Source organism: Trachinotus anak, unplaced genomic scaffold (genome assembly GCF_046630095.1).
Source record: "Trachinotus anak isolate AG129_WGS33_773 ecotype Australia unplaced genomic scaffold, CSIRO_AGI_Tana_v1 ptg000008l, whole genome shotgun sequence".
Taxonomy (NCBI): domain Eukaryota; kingdom Metazoa; phylum Chordata; class Actinopteri; order Carangiformes; family Carangidae; genus Trachinotus; species Trachinotus anak.
In genome coordinates, this window is record NW_027273859.1 from 2743685 (window position 1) to 2759833 (window position 16149).

The 16149-nt window shown below is 41.0% G+C and overlaps 1 protein-coding gene across 3 annotated transcripts in view; it reads right to left on the minus strand.

Moving 5' to 3' along the window:
* abca2 (ATP-binding cassette, sub-family A (ABC1), member 2) overlaps positions 1-16149 on the minus strand; it is a 96342-nt gene that overhangs the window by 10116 nt on the left and 70077 nt on the right. For all 3 annotated transcript variants that reach the window (XM_071481854.1, XM_071481853.1, XM_071481852.1), the window contains 12 exons: positions 15351-15563; positions 13145-13247; positions 10434-10759; positions 8906-9119; positions 7111-7216; positions 6921-7032; positions 6730-6790; positions 6136-6310; positions 5891-6006; positions 3979-4126; positions 2387-2510; positions 1042-1174 (listed from right to left, as the gene is read on the minus strand). In XM_071481854.1, the coding sequence (XP_071337955.1) occupies positions 1042-1174; positions 2387-2510; positions 3979-4126; positions 5891-6006; positions 6136-6310; positions 6730-6790; positions 6921-7032; positions 7111-7216; positions 8906-9119; positions 10434-10759; positions 13145-13247; positions 15351-15563 (1831 nt within the window). The remainder of the gene's footprint in view (positions 1-1041; positions 1175-2386; positions 2511-3978; positions 4127-5890; positions 6007-6135; positions 6311-6729; positions 6791-6920; positions 7033-7110; positions 7217-8905; positions 9120-10433; positions 10760-13144; positions 13248-15350; positions 15564-16149) is intronic.

The following is a 16149-nucleotide window of genomic DNA, read 5'->3' on the forward strand; positions in this document are numbered from 1 at the left end:
TACTTTAACATTACTGGACAAACAAAGGTGACATGTTTGCTAATTTACCGGTTGGGGTTAGCTATCACATTCATTAGCAAATGGGTCAAAGCAATACTGACCTACTGGCTCCACTTGTCAGGCAGAGAGAGATCAGCCTCTGAATGCATCTTCAAGCCTTTGAACTTTTGGAGTTCTCTCCACCACAGTCAGACTGGCTATTAAGACTACTACTGCTGTTACTGTAGTTGGGAAGTACAGAGGAGATGTCGCCAACCTCATATCTCTCTCTCTCTCTCTCTCTCTCCAGCTAGACACACGACCTACGTACTGAACTATTCCTGAAATGAGCTGCTCTACTCCTGTGGCAATCTAATGTCTCAAACTTCCTCCTACTACACCATGAATAGACCTGCTGCTTCAGCTGCTAACAGTTCCTGCTTACACTGCACAAACAACACTCAGGTGGATTAATCTACCTTTAAGACGGAAGAAAAAGTCTGAATCTGATGATTATGAGTCAAAGTCTTGACTCATAGTGCCAGGATGTGACAAGATTCAAGATGTGAAGAATGTAACTGTATCACTGTGTGAGTAAGATAACTGTGTGTATGGATTTTAATTAATTATGATGAAGAAGTGATGGGACATTTATGGCAAACTGTGTCAGCTACAGGTGACAGAAACAAAGAACTAAATTTGATGTTGTTCGCATCTGTACCAAGTACATTATCTGTTTATTTCAGAATCATATATTAGATACATCCCCCAGTAAGGGCAGAGAGACAATAATTCAAGTAAACAATAAATTGACTTTTTCATGTTAAGATAAAATAAGTCATATTTAAGTCATCACTCCAAACACATATTTCTTGTGGTTGCATTGCACTATGCTCACTTTTCAGCCACTGTGGGTTGAAAAGCTGGTGTCTCTGTCTATAGCCTTCTCCATGGATATTTGTTGATTGTTAAATGGCAGCTCTCGAGAGATGGGCACTTTAATCCTGAGGGAGTGACAAGTTGACCTGACACTTCACATACTCAGGAATAAACATCACTCACAAGGGTTTCCTGAGGAAGTTGTACTGGCATAGGATGGTGATGAGGAAACCGACAAAGCCTTCGATTGTCATGGCAACGAGTCCTCGAGTCACAATGTCCCACTCAAATGGTGACTTCATCTTGTCAAACTGGCCTGAAAAAACATTTGTGTCAAAAGTAAAACAATTAGATAATTACAGGCCAAACAGATTTAAAGGGGCAATGAAATGAGCCCCTTTAATAGGGATAGGGCCTAGAGCCCCGGGGAAGCTCACCTGGTACAGTGCGTTACATGTGTAAATGCTGAGTCTTTACCGCTGTGACCAGGTTCAAAACCCAGGCCACCCTCTGCTGTATGGCATCCCCTCTCAGTTACCTGCCTTTCCTGCTTCTCTCTACTAATATACTATCAAATAAGTCTGGACAACGGTTGAATTTATACTACAAACAAATAGGGGCAGAATATGTCCAAGAGTGCAGAGGGAAATGCGCTCTTTGCTCCCCCTTCCCCCTTCCCCCCTCCCCCCTCCTCTTCCATCAAGCATACTGAGAGAAATCCAGTGGGCAGCTGCATTGGTGGGCCGGTGGACGGTCAAATATAGTGGTGGAGGGGAGGAGAGGAGAACAGGTCGAGAACCACGAGGGAAAACATCAATAGCTGAGCTTGAGGAAAGAATGGTTCACCTGTGGACCTCAGGTCTCCCTACTGGAGCAGGGGATCCATCTAATGGTGCACAACCAATGTCATTAGTTGGCTAAAGTCAATCACACCACGAACTGCTTCCAAATGCAGCACATTTCATTCCTAATATTGTGAACACAGGCCTATAGTTTCACATACATGTTATTGTTCTGGGTTGTGTGAAATCATTGAAAACAATACAGAAAGAATCAGCACACCGAGGTGAACTGGTTTGGTCTTGACTCTTGGTTGATGATGTGTTGACAAAGCGCAATATTGTAATAATTCGATTCTCTTAAGTGTGTTATTCTATTTGTGTGATGAAGGATTTGAGCAAGGGGCTTACCAGACAGGGACAGATCAGGGACAGATCACAATACATGTACATCTTTAACATAACATCAAAACCATTATTTCTTCATATTCTGTTGATCATTTTAGTTATTTCTTAATGTTTTAAACCAAAATACTTGCATATTGCCCCTTTAAAGTGTCAATCTGGCAATAATCTATTTTTTCTGTTTACTGTCAAGAATCTCGTGAAAAGACCCAAACCAACGATGAAAGTATCCTACCAACAAGTACTGTATGTGTATCAAAACCTGACAGAGCTTATTCCTCTGAGCCATAGAGCTTGACTGTTGTCCAAGACACATCAGTGAGGCAGTTTGGTGATAAATTTACCTATTTTAGCATAGTATTCGTTGATGTACTCGTTGTAGGCCATCTCCATCAGGCCATGGCCAAGGTTGTAGTTGGGGAAGATGAGAAAACAAGACTTCAGGTAACTGTTTACTTTCTTTAAATCCTAGAGAAGAAAATAGTGAAGGAATAAATACAGAAATATCTAAAAGCCACATCTGATACTGCTGCAGTGCAGAAGAACAGGACTTTCATACAACACTCTATATACACTCACCGGCCACTTTATTAGGTACACCTGTTCTACCGCTCCTTAATGCAAATATCTAATCAGCCAATCACATGGCAGCAACTCAAATGCATTTAGGCATGTAAACATGGTCAAGATGACCTGCTGAAGTTCAAACTGAGCATCAGAACGGGAAAGAAAGGTGATTTAAGTGACTCTGAACATGGCATGGTTGCTGGTGCCAGACGGGCTGATCTGAGTATTTCAGAAACTGCTGATCTACTGGGAACTATCTCTAGTGTTCACAGAAAATGGTCTGAAAAAGAGAAAATATCCAGTGAGCAGCACTTCTCTGGGAGAAAATGCCTTGTTGATGCCAGAGGTCAGAGGAGAATGGCCAGACTGCTTCGAGCTGATAGGAAGGCAACAGTAATTCAAATAACCACTTGTTACAACCAAGGTCTGCAGAAGAGCATCTATGAACACAACACTTCAAACCTTGAAGCAGATGGGCTACAGCAGCAGAAGAACACACCGGGGGCCACTCCTGTCAGCTAAAAACAGTAAACTGAGGCTACAGTTCACACAGGGTCAACAAAACTGCACAATAGAAAATTGTAAAAATGTTGTCTGGTCTGATGAGTCTTGATTTCTGCTGCAACATTTGGATGGTAGCGTCAACAACATGAAAGCATGGATCCATCCTGCCATGTCCACAGTTCTGGCTGGTGGTGTTGGTTTAATGTTGTGGGGGATATTTTCTTGGCACACTTTGGGCCCCTTAGTACCAATTGAGCATCGTTTAAAAGGCACAGCCTACCTGAGTATTGTTGCTGACCATGTCCATCCCTTTATGACCACAGTGAACCATCTTCTGATGGCTGCTTCCAGCAGGATAACGCACCATGTCACAAAGCTCAAATCATCTCAATTTGGTTTCTTGAACATGACAAAAGTTCACTGTACTGAAATGGCCTCCACAGTCACCAGATCTCAATCCACTGGAGCACCTTTGGGATGTGGTGGAATGGGAGACTCACATCATGGATGTGCAGCTGACAAATCTGCAGCAACTGTGTGATGCTGTCATGTCAATATGGACCAAAATCTCTGAGGAATGTTTCCAGCACCTTGTTGAATCTATGCCACAAAGAATTAAGGCAGTTCTGAAGGTAAAAGGGGTCCAACCCAGTACTAGCAAGGTGTACCTACTGAAGTGGCCGGTGAGTGTACATCTTAATTCATTTTGTCGAAATATGAGAGTGACGTGTCTGACTGTAACATCTAATCTCTAATCTTTATGCAAGCTGACAAATTGCTGACATTTGACATTAGGAGTTAAAACCTCAGAATATGTTTGGCAAACTGCAGTACCTGAGGTTACAGTATCAGGAGTCAAACTGACCTTATCATGTTCAAAGAGCTGGAGGAGGAAGGTGGCAACGGTTGCAGTGATGCCTATGAAGAGGTTGATGACTATGAGGAACACGTAGGCTGTACTGGGGACCTCGAACCAGAAGGATGCTGGGTACATGATAGGAGTAATGGACCACCTGGAAGAAAGAGCACTCATCCTGAACAAAATCACTGAGGACATCCAAAGCTTCGCTTAGTTTAAATGCTGTGAAACTGCATCCTAAACAGATCATTTTCATTTCACAGTAGTGATTGTGACTGTATTCCAAGCTACAGCCAGAATTGCTGCTCTTTGTCTAGGTCACATATGCAGGGAATTTATTCCTCATCAAACATCAGGATGAAGGCAAAGCATGGCGGAGTGTGGTCTGCAGTTGAGGCTGTCACTCTTTCACTGAACTATTTTCTCACGCTTCCTCTTTCTTGCACTCATTTCTTATCTTTAACCACTTTTAGCCAAGAATAACGGTTCTTTGCTCACAGACTTCCAGGCTTCTTATGTTTAGTCATTTGCAAGCTTTGTGATGTAGTGGTATTTCTTCAGTCAGACAGTCTTGGTTTTTATTTGTCTTGGTTTGGTCACTTTAAACTTCTGCCTCTAAGCCAAAACAAGGGCAGGTCAAGAATTGTCATTAGGAATCATCAGCTGATGACATTTGCGGAGCTAATACATTCTTTGACTCTTCATACTGTGATAACACTCAACAACTCAGCAACTGATTGAGGATCTAAAAAATTAAGCAAACTGATACCTACAAAGTAAGAGGCTATAAAAATGAATATCAAAGCACTTCCAGCTTGAAATTTCCACTGTCCAAATCTGATTGAGAACTGGCAGTTAAGGGGAACTGTGGAACCTTCCACCTGCCCCGGAAGTTCCAGGTGTCTCCCACATTTGGCAGGAGCTCTACTCCCTCACATCTCCAAATCATATATAAAAGGAAATTGTTTTTTGCTTTCCTCTCACTTGTGCTAAATGAAATGACTTTTCTTTGTGGGCAGGCTTTAGATTCAACATCTCCAGGGTTTCTGCAGGTCACAACAAGTTAAATGTAAGACTTTTTAAGACCATTATGAATGCAATTTAAGACCTATTTCATATTGGCCAAAAATACAAGGATGCTTCGATCCATCTATTTTCTACTCCTTATGTGGGTCCGGATTGCAGGGGTAGCAGCCCCAGCAGAGATGCCCAGACCTCCCTCTCCCCAGCCACCTCCACCAGCTCTTCCGGGGGAATTCCAAGGAGTTCCCAGGCCAGCTGAGAGATATAATCTCTCCAGTGTGTCCCAGGTCTCCTCCCAGTGGGGCATGCCTGGAAAACCTCCCCTAGGAGGCGTCCGGGGGGCATCCTGACAAAGTGCCCGAAGCACCTCAACTAGCTCCTTTCGATGCATAGGAGCAGCGGTTCAACTCTGAGCCTCTCCCGAATGACTGAGCCTCTCACCCTATCTCTAAGGGAGAGCCCAGCCACCTTCCGGAGAAAACTCATGATGACCACTTGTATCCTGGATCTCATTCTTTCGGTCACTACCCATAGTTCGTCAACATAGGTGAGGGTGGGAACATAGAAGGACCAGTAAATTGAGAGTTTTGCCTTTTGGCTCAGCTCTCTCTTTACCACGACAGACTGGTTCAGCGTCCGCATCACTTCTGACGCCACCCCGCCCTGCCTGTCCAACTCCCGCTCCCCTCTACCCTCACTCGTGAACAAGTAAAAAAAGTCAATGAATTTATTCACATTAAATATGAACATTGAACTGAACATGACTATTATACAATAGAGTATAGTACAGCAGAAGAGTAATATGTGTGTGTGTGTGTGTGTGTATGTGTATGTATGTGTGTGTGTGTGTGTGTGTGTGTGTGTGTCTGTGTGTGTGTGCCGTCAGATGCCTCACCCATACAGAAGAAAGAGGGAGAGGACTGCAGGGAAGTTGGTTGGGGAGGTGTAGGCTGGCAGGTCGAACACAAACAGAATAATAACACAGCATGTGGCAGGAACCAGGTAGTTGAGCTGAGGATCGATGAGAGAAAAGAAAACCTTCAGACCTGGAGAGACTACAATATTTACAGTATGTCTGACAAAGAGTAGTTCACCTCCGCATCAGTCACACACACGCACCCACACATGTATCCTCCTCACCATGTCCCATATGTAGTTAGCCAGCCAGTAGATGACAGGGTCACAGCCGCTGACAAACTGCAGGTGTTTGGCCTTTGTGGATTTCTCTGCAACCAGGAAAACCACAAAGCTGGCTGGCACAAAGGACATGGCCACAATTATGAAGATTGCAATCACCACATCTGTCCCCTGGAGCCTGGAGATACAGGGGAAGGGAGAGAAGAGGAGATGAGTGGAAGGGAAAGGAGAGGAGAGGAGAGAAGAAAAGAGCAGGGAATATAGATACATAAAGAGAGGTCACAGGAAATTTACTCTGCATGGCTGGGACATAAACAATCCAATAACAAACATCCATGATTTTATCTGAAAAGATTTTATAACCCTGAATTCAAAAAGACAAACTGGTTGGGTTACCTTGTAAAACTTCCCTACTGCTGGACACAGAGTTAATTATGGAAGTTCAGTTCAAGCCTGTAAATTTGCATGGGAAATGTTCCAAGATGTAAGCGATTAACTATAGCTGTTAAAAAAACTACAAAAATAAGCCCTAAAGTTGTAATTAAGTCCTTTATATTATCTTTAAGGTACTAATACTGGTGCTGATGAGCAACTTACAAGTAGTCCAAAGATAGGCTGGCGCTGGTTCGATTCATTGGGTGGTTTGTCAGTGTGATACCTGTAAAACACATACACACAACACAACAACCCCATTTGTGTATATAATAATAACCAAAACCAGGAGCTGGCACAGACTTACACAACTTCAGTTAACATTACAGTCAGTTATGTAACTGGTATGTAATTACCATAGGCAGCAGGGTTGCCCTTGGATGCAGGTAGGTTGGCACGCAAGATGGCGTTGTTGAGGACGTTCAGATATGTTGGCATGCTGTGATAACCTTTGTTGTTGTACAGAACCTGAACACAAGAGGTTGCTCTGTCAGCTGTTATGTGTACTGTAGAATCCTAACCCAAAGTTCAGAGGGCCCGCCTTACCTGAGCTGATCTTCGAACTGCTATTTTGCGAACCATTGGAGGTATCTTTCTCCCAAAGGATGCTGGGATTGATTTCTGGATGTTCCCCACTGTTAAACCACCATATCTATTGAGAACAAAGTCAGTGAACAAAATAGATAACAAAAATAAGTAGTCTTAAGTGTTATTATAGTTTTTCACCTCTACTGCATCACTGTGTAACTAGGACAAGATGTAGTTACAGTGAAGAGCAATGAAATAAAAGTTAAAGGAATAGTTTAACATTTTGGGAAATGCACTTATCCAGAGTGCTCTCATAGTAAAACAGAGGATATGGTGGCTTTACACTGCTGAAGTCTTACACTACTTTACACTTTTTATTGTATTGTCCCCGTAAATAGTGTATGTGTCAGGGCTGGATACTCAATTGCAATACTGGCTAAGTACTGACTGTACTGAAAATACTGTATGTGCATAATTAAGTATAATTTGTTTGGATGTCTTTGGGGCAATGTACATTGTATGTTATCTTTATTTATTAACTATAATTATGCTCTTCTTATTAATTATGTCTATTTAATTTCCTTCTCTTCATTTAAATCTTTGTTTGGTCTGATTCATGTCATGTTTCGATTTTCCTCTATCTGATCTGAATCAGACACTTTGCTATATTTACATTGTAGTTCATAGTTGTATTTATGCAAGATCCTAGTTGGCGGCTTGTATTACAGTCGTGGTTACTCACACTTTCTTTCATTTTGTGTTACAAACTCTTCATACAGTCAGTACAACAGCAATAAATGAACATGTACAGTGGCAAGAAAAAATTAAATAAGTGAACTATTGGAATTACCTGTATTTATGTACAATGATTTTTCTGGACTAAAAATAGCAATGGCATTCAAAGGGCAGTGCCCAATATGAAAACATCACGGTGGGCGGAGTCAAACCCCTCCTCTCTCTCTCTGTGTTTGGAGTTCTATTGCTTGTAATTGATTAAATGTAACGTGGCCGTTAGTTCTACATTGTGTTGTGTCCATACAGACACTCAACAGCAGGGACAGTTCCTGCCAGAGCGAATTTCAAATTTCCCAATCTCACATTTAATATCAGTAGTCAGACAGCCTATTGGGTTGTGTGATTTGTGATTTGTTTGTTTATAGCCTGCAGACAAGTCTGGTGCTTGGTTGTTTGAATAGTTTTCATCCTTGCTGTGTTTTGCAGTTACTTGATAAGGAACACCGTAGGTAGTCTGGTTTTGTGTCCCATAGATATGCGTATTTGATACATTTATTCATACGTTTTGCTGATGTAATGTAAATGTAGACCTTTAAATGTAACCTGCCAGTGAGGATTGTGTGGATTTTCATCTGAGTAGGTAAGAAGCTTTGCTGTACGCAATCTACATGATATGGACAGAAGATACCTACACAAGAGACATGTGTAGGTCATTCATATCTATATGATATGAACTCTGTTTCATTTTACTGTCAACATAAATTGGGGGTCTAAATGTCACCCTGAAGAAAATTCCCTCTGGTTTGTATGTGTGACAATACTTTAAATCTAAGACATTAAATTTGGATGTAAGGAAGCAGCAGCATGGACACGTGTAAGACATTTTAATGTGGATAATACCATAATCACTGGTCTGAATAATAATATCAAGTAATCCCTAGTATAACTTTACCCCTCCATTGCCCCTTGATTTTGCACATCTATCAGACCCTCTGATATAACTGTGAAACTCGGCAAGTTGTCACTATTTCATTTCAGATGCTTCTTAAATCATGAAATGTTCCCACAGCAGTCCTACCTGTGCAGGCGCAGTCTGTCTGACGTGAAGAGCAGATACTCAGAGACGTTGCGGCCTGTAATGTCCACCAGGATGTCACCCGTCACCACCTTCATGAGGGGGGGCCGTCCTCCCACCCCACTGGGGCAGGAGAAGCCTGTCCCCTGCATGGAGCAGGTACAGCGGACTGGTTCGTGAATGGACAGAGGGAGGGTGGGAGGTGATGTCACAGGCTCTGAGCAAACATAAGAGAGGTGTTGTTAATTCAGTACAGTTTTTTCATATCAGACACGTTGAACTTCTCATAGAGGGAAAAGCACAGGTCGAATCAATAACATTAACAATGGCTCAGCTCCACGTTATGTCCCAGCTATTTCAGTCAGCCAGCTGATAAAATACATTCAGCTGCACATTCATGCTGCCAATCTCCTGTTCTACCACATCTCCGGAATAAGCCATTTGAAGGTGGTAAATTGTGGCCATAAAGGGACGAACACGGCCAGCAGCTACACTCAGATAGACTGTGGCATTCAGATCATGACTGTTTGGTACTAAGGGTCCAAAGTGAGTCAAAAAAAACATTTCTCACACCATTGCACCACCACCACCACCAGTCTGGGCTGTTGACACAAGGCAGGTTGGATCCATGGATTCATGCTGCTGATGCTGAATTCTGACCCTTCCACCTGCTGCCTCAGCAGAAATCCAGATCCATCAGACCAGGTCTTCACCTGTCAAGTGTTGGTGAGTCTGTGTCCACTGCTGCCTCAGGTTTCTGTTCTTGGTGACAGGAGTGGAACCTGCTGTTGTAGTCCATCCGCCTCACGGCTGGACATGTTCTTCATTCTTTTCTGCTCATCACAGTTGTAAGGAGTGGTTATCTGAGTTACTGTAGCCTTTCAGCTCCAACCATTGTGACCATTGTCATCAGATGATTTCTGCATCATTCTGAGTAAAAACTATAGAGACTGTTGTGATGGAAAATCCCAGATATACAGGCCTTCCTTAAACCAGTTGAGAACTGATGTGTCCTGTGTTGATGGTGGAACTTTTTCCTGACTCAAGTGCAAATTTTTGGGAGACTGGCTCAGCACTGGAAAAAAAGATGTGTTAGAAACAGACTGAAGTGCAGCTCCCGGCAAAGCAGGGACAGAAGCTGGTTCTATTTACAATGAAGGTCAAAGTGGTAATAGAAAATGACATTAGTTTGTTCTATTGCTCTTATTATTATTATTATTTCAATATAATGAAATAATTGGGGATTTTTTTTTTTTCTTTTTAAAATGATTATTATTATTATTTTGCTCTTGTGATTAGAACACTTCTGTTACAAGGCACTGACCAGGTAGGTTTAACCACCTGTTGTTGGAGCAGCGCTGTCTGGACTGGTCAACTTAGTTACTGTGTGTATGCTTTATTTATTGCTTGTATGTATGTCAGTTATCACCAGTTATCACCAGAACAGTTCAGTCTGATGTATTTCAGCCTGAACTGTTCAGGAGGTATATTTAAAACTGCACATATTTCAGTGGGTTGCACATGGACTCACCATGAACTGTGGTTGGAGGGGCGATTGTGAAGTTCCACAGTCCATCCTCAAAGCGAGGGTCTGGGTCATCTGAAGGTGCTGGTGAAGGTGGTGGAGGCACGAAGTTGGAGAGGGGGACCCCCTGTGTGAACGAGTCCAGACACATGGAGTCAAAGTAGCGGGCAGCCAGGGTCTTGGAGTTGTTGGCACTAGGGTTGAGGGTCTGGGCCAGCTGGTCCAGGGTGCTATTATAGGGGGTTTTGAGGACACAAGTAGCACCCACGCCCGAGGGCAGACGGAGGGTGTTGATGATCTTCTGTGGACTGGCGTCTGGCAACTGCTTACTCCTAACAGGGGAGGACAAAGGTGCTACTTTCAGAATGTGGTTGAAATAAAGGCTTATTTCAGCGTTTAAAATCCTCACGTGATCTCATTTATAGTATTTGGGCCACACAGAACTCTGCTTCTTCTGCTGCTTCAACCTAACAGGTGCAACACAGCTAACAGAAGTCAATCTCACAAACACTGTGAATTGGTCAAATCAGCTAAAGTAAGTGAACACAAGTGCAGGGCCTCTACATTTTAAATACAAACTGCCAGAAGCAAAGGACATGTTTGTTAAATGTGTCTTGTAAAAGGTCATTGTAACATTTCTGTATATAACATTGGCCATTTTGTGTAGTTAACTACTGAAACTACAAACAATTTTGGGCCATAAAAGGAAAGGAATGATTTTCAATTTTTATTTGCCTTTACTTCTCCACTGTAACTGAACCCCCTTTGACCAGCCCCCACCCCTCTTCTATCATCCTGACTGCTGTGAAGGCAGCCTCCACCACACACTTGACCTTTGTGCAGTGCATATCCAAAAGCCAAGGGCAGCTGTTAATCAGTGATCACACAGCGTCATTGTGGATAAACCTCCTGAAACTCAGCCGCAGGAAGAATCACCATTAGCATACTTAAGCAGTTATTGTACACATAAGCAGTTCTGAACTGGGCCTAAGTCTGCAGGCAGTCAGGCTATTTTTCCTATGAATATACAGTTTTACAGAATAAATGGTTGTTGTGAAGAGCAGGTTTGGAGGAGGAGCTGCCTCAGGAGAGGGAAGAAGGAGTGGCCAACCACTCAACAGAGCTTATAGAGGGGACTGAGCTCAGGTGCAAGCCCTTTGTCTACCTGCAGCAGAACCCTGAGCTCTCTCCCTGAAACAGGTGTTTGAGTATAATGTGAGTTTCTTTTGTTCTTGTAAGCCATGCAGTATGCCTGATATTATATGTTAGTAGTTGTTTTAGATTATTACATTAGAACTTTGAGATGATCTTGTATTGTCTGTTTTGTTTAGACCAAGTGTTGTGGCCTAAACCTCCATTCTACCTGTACATGGAATCTTGAACCCTGACCCCATGCCCACTGTGTTCAGCTACATTACCTAAAAACCAGCATCCTTCAGTATCAAGCCTCTATTACAATTGTAATTACACATTCATATCTTTTATAATGTGTAATAAAAAACAAATAACTTAAGTATCTTATTTAATCTTGTAACCAGACCAGAAAAAACACCTCCCTTTGGACAGTTTCTCCTTTCAGGACCTCACTGAGGGTAAGTAGATAGAAAATAAATATGGAAACCTGCGGGAATGGATCAGTAAACCATGCAATAAATAAATACATTTTCTTTTATCCCTTACAGTTTATACTAAGGATAAGACTTCTAATGTAGACCTCTGACATTTAGAGTAAAAGGGTTGGGAGTTAGATAATGTTACAGTAATGTCATTTTGTTATTTATACCCACTGAATGAAAGCGCCAATTAATAATTGGTGTCAGAAAAACAGATTATAATGACAAGTTTCTTCTCCTTTGTGCTGCGTCTAACAGAGTGACTATCAGCCAGTCAGAGCAGTGCATGTTGAACACTGTGCAAATCCCATTTGACTGTTAATGTATCATTTCTACATGAGAATAGAGCAGAGGTGACATCTTAAAGGATATGTTCACATTTTTAAAATCTATCTTAAAACCACACTCACATGTTCATATGCACTGTACTGCACATTGATTTCACTGGAAGTGAAGGGGAAAAAAATATGCAGTCTACAGTCTTTGTTGCGTGTAAAAAAATCTATTTGAAAGTTCAGCTACAGTTAATACGACACTTCAGCAGACTAAGTTAGACAAATCAAGTTATTATCTTACAGTTTTATCAGCATCAAATTCCCTTTTTTTCTATCCTGCTACCACAGTTCAGCATGGAAACACTGTGTGTGGAAGCACAAAGAGGACACTTGGGATTAAAAGACTACGTTTGGAGGACGTCCCACTATAGCCTTATATTAGCTTCATCTGAATTTTGAAATGCAGGCTGTGGATTTTGCCCTGCATCTCTTACACTGAAATCACTTTAGAAAGACCAGTTTGAGGAACATTTAAAGTGACCATCAGTCCATCTAATGTTTGGGCATGTGAGTATTGTTTTTAGATTGATTTAAAAATTTGAGCCAATCCTTAACTTATGCCATTACAATCAAAGAGGGATTGTACAGTGTGTTATAGGAAATGGATTAGAGCAACTCCTTTAAGGAGCGACTCACTGCATAATATTTTCTACAATTACTCCTATCTTAAAATATGAACAATGACCCTTATGTTTGTGCAGCATCACTGTAAAAACATCAGATAAAAAAAAGTGCACTAAATGTAACTGTAAAACAAGTGTCATCTTACCTGTACTGGGGTCTGTCTTCATTAGCGTAGGGAATGAAGTTGCCTCGAGGTTGGGTATAATTATGATACTGAGATGGAGACAAGATCAGGGGGGGCAAGTCTCCTGTAAATCAAGACAGATGGAATCATCCACCAGTTAGTATTTTAATGTTTTGTCCAGTGCATCATAAATCCTTAACCATTTACATTCTATCACATACTTTTATGGGTTTTTTTGTTTTTGTTTATTTTATTGTTAATTAAAATTGGGCTTTATTTTAACATATTTTCATATCAACAATGGATCAAAAAAACTATCAACATACAACAAAGGTAAGACTCTGTAGTTTTTCTCAGCTGTTCACACTTTTGCACTGTTTCTTTTAAGCTCACTGTTCTGGTTTGGTTTCAAATTTAGTGGTACTGTTCAGTCTCAGCACTTTCATTAACCATGTTTAGCAGCAGGCAGCTGTTTCCAGTGACATGCTCTGTTGAACCCACTGTAGATAAGCTAATCAACACCAAACAGCAGACAGACATAGTTAGCAACCAGCTAGTAAGCAAGCATTACCTAAAAAGTCACCAGGTGGACACAGACATGACTCCAGATGAATGTTGTTCTGTGTCTGCTACCATAAGAGCCACAACTTTACATGGTGATAATATATCAGTAAAGTGTTTTCAGCCTGAGCATGAACATGAGCAGCTCTGCCACCATTCAACATGAAGATTATTATACTATAGTCAAGTACTTCATTTTTTTACTACTTTACTCTTCTACTTCACTACATTTCAGGGAGAAATACTTCGGACTTCACTATTTAATCAATATTTATTTGACACCCAGGTTAGTAAATTTAGTGCTAGGATGAATCTGTTAGGTCTTACTGTTAAAAAGTGACAAAGTGCCATCCCTGTTTTTTAAGCAAATTAACTTGTTTCAAGTATTTTCTAAAAAAAAAAAAAGTTTCATAATTCTAGTGTCACAAATTGCCTTTTTCTCCAGACAAAGTAGCAATCTCTAAGAATTTCATTTAAAGACTGTCTTTTAAAGAGGACCTATTATGGTCATTTTTAGTGTCCATCGTTTTATTCTTGGTGTCTGCTAAAATAGATTTACATGTTTTAATGTTCCAAAAAAGAACATAATTTTTCTTCTTCTGTACAATTCATACTGTACTCTCTTCACCCTCTGTGTGAACCAGGACTCAAGAGTTTGTCATGATTAAAAAGAGCCCTGAGCCCTGAACCCCCAACAGTTTCATACAAATGAGAAAACTGAGTTTTGCCCTGACAGAGTTATTCCCTCTGGTGGGAACTTTGAGTCTTACAACTCTGTTGACCATTTACATGCACAAAAAGCTATAGAACACACTATAAGAGGGAAAACATTACAGGTCCTCTTTAAGTCACTATATACAACCAAATGAGGCAACACAATGGTGACTGAGCTTATGATGCACTGATGAAATTATGAAGAAGCCCTTGCATTTTGCACTGGTATGACTCCTCCACAAAATTACAAGGACCTAGAATTACTAACACAAAGTTAGTGACGTGTGTTCACAAATGTGTGGTTCAAAAATAAACCTGCAAAGATAATGAAATACAGATCTTCAAGATTGCAACTTTAAATTAAAAATACTGTTACCACATTGTCCACTCTGCAGTTTCAGAAGTCAGTCATACAGGCAGTGTATATAATACAAAAATATAAAATAAAGCACCACAAAGCTTTTTTGCATAATGAGTACTTTTACTTTATACTTTAACTACATCTTGCTGATACTACTTCTGTATTTTACTTCAGTAGGATTTAAAATTCAGGACTTTTCTCACAATTAAGTGTTTTATAGTGTCGTATTTACACTTTTACTTAAGTAATGGCTTTGAACGCTTCTTCCAACACCAGCAATATCATATTATCTGGCACAATAAGAGTCTTTCATGGAGAAGCAAATATAGTAGTTGTTTGAAGTGTAGGTTAAATGCAGTTAAGAAGTAGACTGATTTACAGATGCACTCAGGAACAGAACTGTTATCGCCAATAAATAGCTTCATCAATATTATCAATAGCATTGAACACCCCAGCAGTACAACAGTGTGTGTGAACCTGCTTTTTCTCTCAGTGCACTCACTGCCTGTCCTGCTAGGACAAATAAAACAATTGTTCTCTGTCCTGAGAACCAGGATAGAAATCTGCTCTAAACCTTATGTGAAATCTCACCAATCTCAGGCACAGATAAAGCCACAGTCATGGCCACACAGACGAAGAATGCAGGCAGGAGGATCTGAGAGAAGAGGCCCTTGGTATTCCTCTTGGCACAGTGGAACCTCTTGACAATCAGGCCATGGAACTGACTTAGCTTTAACCACCAACCCTCCAACTTGAAGCTGCCCTGCCCCTCCTGGACATTTGGCTCTGGGGACGATGGGCTCTCTGCAGATGAAGGAAAGATTACATGAAAGTTGAAATGAAAAATAAAATGTATGCCTGTCTGGATGCTATAATCCTATAGCTTCACTATGTACAGTTAAAAAAAAGGATCAAAAGGAAGATTAATTGCTCAACTTTCTGCACGTTTGTGTTACATTACTTCAACATCCTGTTTGTTTTGTTTTTGTTTTCAGTTTGAACAATATCTGTTTTGTTTCTTCCGATGCGTAGCTGATGGTTACATGCTCCCTAGTATAAACTGAAACTCTTTTCTTTGGGCATGAGTTCCTAGCATAATTGCTGCCGGATTCTCTCTCCACGTAGTTGTCTTTTCCTAAGTCCTAATTAATTCTCCTTCAAATCTTTTTCTTGACCTCAGTAGAAGAGATTATTTGACTTTTCAACCACAGCCACTAACTCAAGTGACATCACTTGAGGACAGTGATGAGATTACTCTCAGCTCCCTCTGGATACACTAAAGATATTCACAGCAGCACTTCCCAAGACCTGTACATATATTTATGTGTAAAACAGGTGGACATGGCTTTTTAAGGGACTTCAAAATTGATAAACCACAGTTGTCAGTGCA